Source organism: Macaca fascicularis, chromosome 7 (assembly GCF_037993035.2).
Source record: "Macaca fascicularis isolate 582-1 chromosome 7, T2T-MFA8v1.1".
NCBI lineage: Eukaryota > Metazoa > Chordata > Mammalia > Primates > Cercopithecidae > Macaca > Macaca fascicularis.
Genome location: NC_088381.1, coordinates 50557483 through 50566783, shown reverse-complemented (window position 1 = coordinate 50566783; position 9301 = coordinate 50557483). Strand labels below are relative to the sequence as shown.

At 47.1% G+C, this 9301-nt stretch overlaps 1 protein-coding gene across 10 annotated transcripts in view; it reads left to right on the top strand.

Moving 5' to 3' along the window:
* Nucleotides 1-8382: 8382 nt before the first annotated feature.
* Nucleotides 8383-9301, top strand: part of NPTN (neuroplastin) — a 72799-nt gene continuing 71880 nt past the window's right edge. For 9 of the 10 annotated variants that reach the window (XR_010588143.1, XM_073996284.1, XM_005559996.5 and 6 more), the window contains exon 1: nucleotides 8383-8646. Coding sequence is in view for 6 of the 10 variants with exons in the window: in XM_073996284.1 (XP_073852385.1) it covers nucleotides 8556-8646 (91 nt within the window). In the remaining 4 variants the exon portion in view is untranslated. Of the gene's footprint in view, nucleotides 8647-8675; nucleotides 8930-9301 lie in introns of those variants that run through there. The other variant, XM_073996282.1, reaches the window with a different exon arrangement.

The following is a 9301-nucleotide window of genomic DNA, read 5'->3' as shown; positions in this document are numbered from 1 at the left end:
GTCCTCCCTCACGACTCATTGCATTGTTCTCTGTGCTACATTCACTTTCTTTCCTTCTTTCTTTTTTTTATTTGAGACAGAGTCTTGCTCAATCGCCCAGGCTGGAGTGCAGCGGCGTGATCTCGGCTCACTGCAAGCTTGGCCTCCCGGGTTCACGCCATTCTCCTGCCTCAGCCTCCCGAGTAGCTGGGACTACAGGTGCGCACCACCACGCCTGGCTAATTTTTTTGTATTTTTAGTAGAGTCAGGGTTTCACCATGTTAGCCAGGATGGTCTCAATCTCCTGACCTCGTGATCCACCTGCCTCGGCCTCCCAAAGTGCTGGGATTACAGGTGTGAGCCAGCTACATTCACTTTCTACTTGGAGACAACAGCCACCACACCATGACCTTAGGGGAGGGTTCCTGGCCATTTACGTTCTGATCCAAAGGACAAAAGGCCCTTCCCTTAATTCTCTGCAGCACAGCTGAGCCTGGAGGAACAGCTAAGTAAAATGTTTCTAATAGAAGGAAATGATGATGGAGAGTAACGTGATCAGGCTTATAGGTAGCACAGTTTAACTACTCATTCTGCTTTAATATATTATGGTATTTACAGACAGATTTCTTTTATTGACAAATAAAGAGGTTCTGGACTAGATTTTGTTAAAGGAAGCTACAGGTTACCTCATAGGTGATCAACATCTTAAACCCTTAATATGGTCCTCAAGGCATTGCCTGATATGGCCCCAATGCCCCTCCTTCAGCCTCAGCCTCCTTTTGCCCCCCTTCTCCTTGCTGTCTGAGCTCTAGACACACTGGGCTCCTCTGCAGACCTTGACAATCTCCTTCCTGCTTTCAACCTTTTAAACCTGTCTGCAACAGACCTACCTTATCTGTGCCAGGCTAATCCTTTTTTGTTCATTTGTTTTTTATTTTTTATTTTTGCCTCTAGATATAATTTTTTGTTGTTGTTTATTACTTTTTAGCCTGGCTAACTCTTTTTTTTTTTTTTGAGATGGAGTCATGCTCTGTCACCTAAGCTGGAGTGCAGTAGTGTGATCTCAGCTCACTGCAACCTCCACCTCCTGGGTTCAAGCGATTCTCATGCCTCAACCTCCCAAGTAGCTGGGATTACAGGTGTGCGCCACCATGTCCAGCTAATTGTTGTATTTTTTTTTTTTTTTTTTTTTGAGACAGGGTCTCGCTCTGTCGCCCAGGCTGGAGTGCAGTGGCCGGATCTCAGCTCGCTGCAAGCTCCGCCTCCCGGGTTCACGCCATTCTCCTGCCTCAGTCTCCCGAGTAGCTGAGACTACAGGGGCCCACCACCTCGCCTGGCTAGTTTTTTTGTATTTTTTTAGTAGAGATGGGGTTTCACCGTGTTAGCCAGGATGGTCTCGATCTCCTGACCTCATGATCCGCCCGTCTCGGCCTCCCAAAGTGCTGGGATCACAAGCTTGAGCCACCGTGCCCGGCCAATTTTTGTATTTTTAGTAGAGAAGCGGTTTCACAAGTTGGCTAGACTGGTCTCAAACTCCTGACCTCAGGTGATCTGCCCACCTTGGCCTTCCAAAGTGCTGGGATTACAGATGTGAGCCACCAAGCCTGACAGCCTGGCTAACTCTTAAGCATCCTTCAGAACACAGCTTTGCTGTCCCTTCCTCCAGGAGCCTTTCTTGACCACTCCTCCCACCTCAGACATAGTTAGGTTTCCCTGTAACATACTCCCTTAGCATCCAATATGTCTACTCTTATCATGGACCAAAATTATAATTAAGTAAGAAATGGTATCATTGTTGTTCAATGTCTGTGTTCCCTGTCATCATTGTACACCATACCCTTGCACAGACTATGCACCCAACATTTGTGAAATGAATGAGGACTGAATGAACGGTGAACAGAGATGGTTTTCCAGAACAAGTGGAATTAGAGTTGGGCCTTGAGGCAGAACTAGATTCCAACATCATAGTGATAGAGTGAAAGGAGCACTGGATTGAGAGGCAAGAGTCTGAGATTCTGAGTCTAGCTGTATGCTTTGTCTCTTCAGTCAGGAGATATTCACTAAATGCCCACCACACGCCAGGCGTGGTAGTAGGTACTGGAGATATGCTGTGATTTGCCATGGTTACTACGGTTACCACGGGACTGAACAAAGGAGGAAGAACACAGAAATGAAAACTTAAAACAAAAGAAACTGTTTTAAAGAAAGGGTCTGAGGAAGAAGAAGAAGGCTCCTTGCTTCTACTGAGCAAAGGCAGCCCTGAGCTTCTACAGCCTTTCATATTTATTGGGTAGAAAGAGCAGGGAGGAGGAGGTAACTATTGGTCAGCTGCTTAACTGATCACAGGTTCACATTATTGCTAACAGGCTTCAGATGTACCTAATCACAAGAAACACTGCTTGGGGCGTGACTGCCCTCAGCATTCCTTCTGGGCAGCAGAGGCAGTTTGTCAGTTTGCCAACATCCTGCCTTCATGAGAACAGTTTGCTGTTTACTCATATAGCCTCCAGTGGTATACTGAGTTGATCATGACCCTCACTTTTTCTGCCTACAACAGAGATACAGTAGTAAATAATACTGATACTGTTGGTCATGGTTCCCTCCTCCTGGAGGTCTAGAGAAGGATTCAGATGCAAGTCGAATAACCACACAAATAAATGTAAAATCCCAGCTGTGGTAACAGCCATGAAGATATGCATGGAACAATCAGTATATTTAAGAATGAGGTTTAGGCTGGGCATGGTGGCTCATGCCTGTAATTCCAGCACTTTGGAGACTGAGGCAGGCGGATCAACTGCAGTCAGGAGTTTAAGACCAGCCTGGCCAACATGGTGAAACCCGATCTCTACTAAAACTACAAAAATTAACCAGGTGTGGTGGTGCGCACCTGTAATCCCAGCTATTTGGAAGGCTGAGGCAAGAGAATCACTTGATCCTGAGAGGCAGAGGTTGCAGTGAGCTGAGATTGTGCCACTGAATTCCAGTCTGGGCGACAGAGCAAAACTCTGTCTGAAAAAAAAAAAAAAAAAAAAAAAAAAAAGAGGTTTAACTGAGTTGTGGAGCCCAGGAAAGGCTTTGATAAGGAGATGTTTTTGTTTACATTTTTAAATTGAGGTGTAGCTTCAATAAGTTTTGACAAATGTATACACTAATGTAACTACTCCCCAGATCAAGATACAGAAAATTTTTATCACCCAGAACATCCCCTGTGTCCCTTCCAGTCAATCCCCTCCCTGTCCCAGGAAACCACTGAAACTGATCTTATTTGTGTCAATGTAAATTAGTTTTGCCTATTCTATAACTTGTAGAACTATGCTATATATATACACATATACATTTTTTGTCTCACTTTCCCTCAGTATCATTCTTCTGAGATTCATCCATGTTGTTGTGTGTCAGTAATCGATTGATTTATTTTTGCTGAGTAGTATTCTATCATATGACTAGTCCACAGTTTGTTTATCCATTCATCTGTTGATGAGTATTTGGGTTGTTTCTTGTTTTGGCTATTATGAATAAATCTGCTATGAACATTCTTGTACAATCCATTTTGTAGACATGTATTTCACTTCTGTTGAGCACTGAGATTCAGGAATAGAATTGGTGGTCATAGATTAGATATGTATTTAACTTGATGGAATATTGTCAGAGTTCTTCAAAGTAGCTTTGCCATTTTTATCTGCATACTAGCAATGTACGAGAGTTCCTATTGCTCCACATCCCTATCAATATTTGGTATTTTCAGGTTTAAAAAAAATTATTATTATTATTTTGAGACAGAATGTTGTACTGTCGCCCAAGCTAGAGTGCAGTGGCGTGATCTTGGCTCACTGCAACCTCCGCCTCCTGGGTTCAAGTAAGTCTCCCGTAAGTTGGGATTACAGATGTGCGCTACCATGTCCTGCTAATTTTTGTATTTTTAGTAGAGACGGGCTTTTGCCATGTTGGCCAGGCTGGTCTTGAACTCCTGACCTCAAGTGATCCACCCATCTCGGCCTCCCAAAGTGTGGGATTACAGCCATGAGCCACTGTGCCCAGCATTAAAAAATTATTGAATTAAATATGTGCACGTGAAATGACACCTCACTGTGGTTTACAATTTCGTATTAGGAGAGATGAGTTGAAGCTGAGATCTAAAGGATGAGAAGTAGACCAGGCAAAAAAGATGGGTTGTTTAGTATTTGGGGCAAAGAGAACAAAATATGCAAAGGCCCCCAAGTTGAGATGAAGCAGAGCCATCACAAAGGCTGAAAGGGAGTGTGGTGTGGGGTGAGGCTGCTGGGGGAAGTGGTGGGAAGTACTGAGCCATTCACCTTCAAGGAATCACGTGGATCTGGTCAATGTTCCTACCAGCAGTCACCATGGTGAACTAAAAAGCAAACAAAAAGGAATGTCCCAGGCTGTGTAAAACACCAGGAATTTCATATTATCCCGGGAAGTAGTCAGGGAGACTCATAAAGGCCAACATTGAATTTCTTGTCATCTCAGCAGAAAGGTACTCAGAATAGATTAAATCTGATTTATAGAAAGAAAAAAAAATGAGGCATTTCTGGCATGTGATGGTTGTAGTTGCAAATTCATGCTTATCACATATGAAAGAGTAGGATTGCTGAGTAGTGTTGAATATCCTTTTGAAGTTTGAGATCATGAATTTAAAATGCAGTCATTTAGACAGTTTGTATGATTTTTCTCTGGCAACACTCAGCTGCTCAGGTACAGGCATGGTACCTTATTTCAGACTATAGGGCTCAGTCAGATCGTGGTTTTTCCAGGAAAGTATGTTGAAAGTTGAGGTGGGCAAGGGAATGATTATAATGATGAATCATGTGCTCTAAATTGGACCAAGAAAGAAATGAAGAATGGATAAAGACACATTGGTGGGATTAGCAGATTAGTGGTCTCAGTGAGGTTGAAGAATTACAGCAAATAGGGTACTAGCACAAGGAAATGAAAGGCTAGGTGTTGGTGAATGGACAGGGGGTATTATATTTTCATATTTCAAAGATGAAGCCCTTTCTGGGTGATTAAAGTGTTGACGGTGTGAGCTCGAAAGTGTTGGTTTAGTTGAGGAGAAAGTTGGACATGAGAAGGTAAAAGGATTAAGAGATCATGGTACTGAATAGGTCATGAACATGGATGTTGAACTCACCCATGGATGGAGTTCAAGGATGGTACTAGGCATCAGAAGGGGCAGAGAAAAGATTACATTGGCTGGGAGGTCGCAAGATGACAACAATCAAGATGAGTGGGGTGGTAATCTGAATAGCAAGAGCTTTAAAGGGGCAGAGATCTTTACAAGAGGGAGGAAACCATTAGGAAGTTCAAGGTCAACTCTAGGAACAGTACAAGCCTCTTGACTAACATCCTTCCAATGGTTGAGTGAACCATGTTCAAACCAATCCACGCGAAGCCTTTCAGTTGGGAATGCTGTATTACAGGCCTTCCCACCAGGGGGCGCGATCAGCAACGGAGAGCCTAACTCCAAGCAGTCCCTGGAGGCCAGGAAAGTGTCTCAGCTTGAGCTCTGAGGACCCCTAGGGCTCTTCTAAGGTATTGCAAAGAACACAGCCAACCTCTGGCACAGCCACATACACTTGTAAAGAGTTTTTTTTTTTTTTTACAGTGTATGTAAGTCTTGAACAACAACAAAATACAAATTCCTAAATTCTTTTACAGAAGTTACTGACTTAGACCAGGCATGGTGGCTCATGCCTGTAATCCCAGCACTTTGGGAGGCTGAGGCAGGCGGATCACCTGAGGTCAGGAGTTTGAGACCAGCCTGGCCAACATGGCAAAACCCTGTCTCTACTAAAAATACAAAACTTAGCTGCGCATGGTGGCAGCTGCCTGTAATCCCAGCTACTTGGGAGGTTGAGGCACGAGAATCTCTTGAACCTGGGAGGTGCAGGTTGCAGTGAGCCGAGATCCCGCCACTGCACTCCAGCCTGGGCCACAGAACAAGACTCCATCTCAAAAAAAAAAAAAAAAAAAAGTTACAGAATTATTAAAAGGTCTTAGTTATTATGTATTTTCTCAACAAAAAGTGACGAAGTACAGCTACTATCATGTGGAATTTGAAGACATTTCTCTCTGGGCAAAAGGGCTTTTCATAAGTGCAGGTTTTGAGAGTTGACTGGTAACACCCATACTTAAAAATATTCCTCCCAGATCACTTTTTGAAAGCATGAGATAAGAAGAATACAAAGCTGGAGTCAGAATTGCAGCATCATCATCAACATCAACATGAGTGTTTACTATGCACCAGAAACTGTTCTAAACATCACACATAAATCTACTAATTTATTGCTTCTATAAACTTGTAAGGCAGGTGCTATCATTAGCACCATTTGACAGAAAATAAGGTCCAGAGAGATTAGGTCACTTGCCTAAGATGACACAGCTCCTGGATGGTAGGTGTTGTGGTGTTGTGGACTTGAATTTCATCTTTCCCTTAGCCGGAACAGTCTATGTTATGTCACAGGAACAAATACCCCTTGAATCTCACAGTTTAATTCAACAGAGGGTACCTGTTCTGTATGGGTTAGCAGAGGGGTTCAGCTTATTATGCTAACTCAGGGACTAATGCTGACATAAGGTTCTTTTTGATATGCGCTTTCATTGTCATGATCAGTAATCACTACCAAGACAAAAGAGTATGGAACAGAGTCTAAACATGCATTGCTTCTGCTTGAAAGCAATGCATGTCACTTTACACATTTCACTGACCCAAGCACATCACATGCCACTCCCGACTTCAAGGCGACAAGAAAATGCACTTCCACCATGAGCCTATTAACAAGCAAACCAGACTGTTTGGCATTAATGATTAATACAAACATTCTCAGAGCTGGAGCCATTCGTGTCCTCCCTTGGCTTCAGCTTCCCTATTCACAAAAATAGCATGATCATTTTGTAAGAATCTCTTGTTGTAAGGATCAAAGGGCCATATTTGTTACAGCTATAATGAGGCGGAATGGTTGCATCCAACCAAAGCTTCCATCAGCTGAAAATATTGATCCCACCACAGGCAGCCCTGTAGCCCTCCTTACAGGGCTGTCTGCAGAATGGCCTTTGTCCAGAGGAAGGTACATGCCAATCTTTTCGTCACTCACACACCTCAGGTTTTGAAAGATACAGTTTTCACTTCAATCGACAACATGCCATAGTGGTCCTGGCCCTTGCTGGAAAGTTTGCTCTGGAACCACAAGCTGGTTGTTGAAAGCTCCAGACCACTTTAGCTTGACAGAGATTGCGAGGGTCTCTTTCTTCTAGGTCCTCCAAACCCTCTCTTTAAATCAAGTCAGGCCACCAGGACTGTTTACTTGGCTCCTCGGAGATGCCACAGACACTCCCAGGACGTCTGCTGTGAGTCAGGGAAGAGCTAAGCCATAGAACTTTGCCAACCACAAGCGCTGAGGGTAGTACAAAAAATACCCCTAAAAAGAGCATTTCCTAAACTTCTATGCAAACAGTAGTAACCACACTGCCAATCACCCTCCAGAATGCTTTGCTAGATCCTTTCCTATGGGCCATTTGACCCTTCCTCACTCCTCTGCTAGCCTAGGCAAGGCACTCCATGAGGGCGGGGACTATCTTTTCATGTGGGTTTCACTTTGCGCCTGGCACACAGCACGTTCTCAATAAAGTTTCCCGCATTAAGACGCTTCTCAGGAGTCTTCATGTAAGTTCATATATGATGACTTCCTTGTAGAATTGTGTCTATGAACATGCAATTAGGCTAGTTGAACTTTAGGCCCTTAGAGTCTATAAGCTAAAATAAGGCCCAGATGGGGGTGGGGAGGAGGAGTAGGCAGAAGCGGAAAAGGAAGACATTTCAGGCAAAGGGAGCAGATGTCCAGCAGGAAGGCACAAGGTAACAGGGGGCACGGGGGGCGCACCACTTTTCCTGGAAGGAAAAAACAGCAGATGAGAGAAGGAGTTGGAGCCAGTTACCAGTAGAGGTCTATGTTCAAAGTCCAGAAGGAAGAAACAGCAGGGCAGGGGACAATGAGAGGAAGAATGAGAGGAAGGAGGAAAGGAGGCACGGTGTATTAAACTCTGCAGCCAAGAGCGCTAACAAATGAAAGGCAGGATGGGTGGAGGAAATGTACTGTGTTTCAAAGCTTCCTCTTATTTATGGGTGCGCCTGGGCCACAGAGGAGTAAACCGAACGAGGGCTTCCCGGTTCCCCACCGCCCGCAGAGCTGGCGGAGTCCCGCCTCGCCCCGTCACATGGCCAGAGGCGCCCTCGGCACGTGACCTACCTCGCGCTAGGCCAATCAGCCTCTGCAGGGGCGGGTCCGCCGGGTCCGCGGGGCGGGAGTCTCCATCGGGGCCGCCTCTTCTCGCGAGCCTTGCGGCGGTCGCTCCTCAGCCGCCCACGACCCGGAGCGAAGGTCTCGCGAGGCTTGGGCGCTGCGGCGGCAGGAGGAGGACGGGGAAGGACGGAGCCGAGCCGCGGCTTCCTCCCTCGCTCACTCCCTCGCGCGCTAGCCCGCCCCCTCCCTCCCTCCCCTCCCTTCCCCGGCCCCGGCTCTGGCCCCGGCCCATTCACTGTTGGGTCTTCTGCTAGGAGGATGTCGGGCTCGTCGCTGCCCAGCGCCCTGGCCCTCTCGCTGTTGCTGGTTTCTGGCTCCCTCCTCCCAGGGCCAGGCGCCGCTCAGAACGGTAAGCCGGGCGCCGGGGGCGGGCCGGGCGGGGGCTGAGGGGCGCCGGGGCCGGAGAGGGCCCGGCTCTGGCCCGAGGGGAAGCTGGAGCTCGGAGAAGGGTGCCGAGTGGGCGTCTGAGGGGCTGCGGGTCGGAGAGGAGGAGGTACCGGCCGCGGGTTTGAGGAGGCGCCCGTCCGAGCGGCGGGGGCGTCCAGGGAGAGCCCGAGGTGTTGCCGACTTGGGGGCTCCAAGTCGTGGGGCTCGTCGTGCCGGGTCGGCGAGGGGACACGGAGGAAGCCGACGTGAGGAGCTGGAGTAGCGGGGGCGGATGAGGAGGGGGCACAGCTCTTAGGGAGGGTGGCACAAGACGGGCGTTTGTGTTCCGGGCGACGGGGATGGTGGTGTCGGTCAGGCCCCCTGGGAGCTGGGGTCGTCCAGGATTCTACTGAGGCCCCGTAGGACTGGTGACATCCTTAAAAATAAGGGAGAAATTGGGGGGAAGAGAGTCCTGAAGCACACTAATGGTGAGCTGAGTACTAGATACCAAAGGAGGGGGTAAAGAATCAGGGAACCTTGGATCTGGGGATAGAGGGAGGGTGGGTGGGAAGATAAGGGAGTGGGTTGACTGCAGTAGGGGACCTGGAGAGAGAAGCAGCAGTATCTCCAAATGAGCT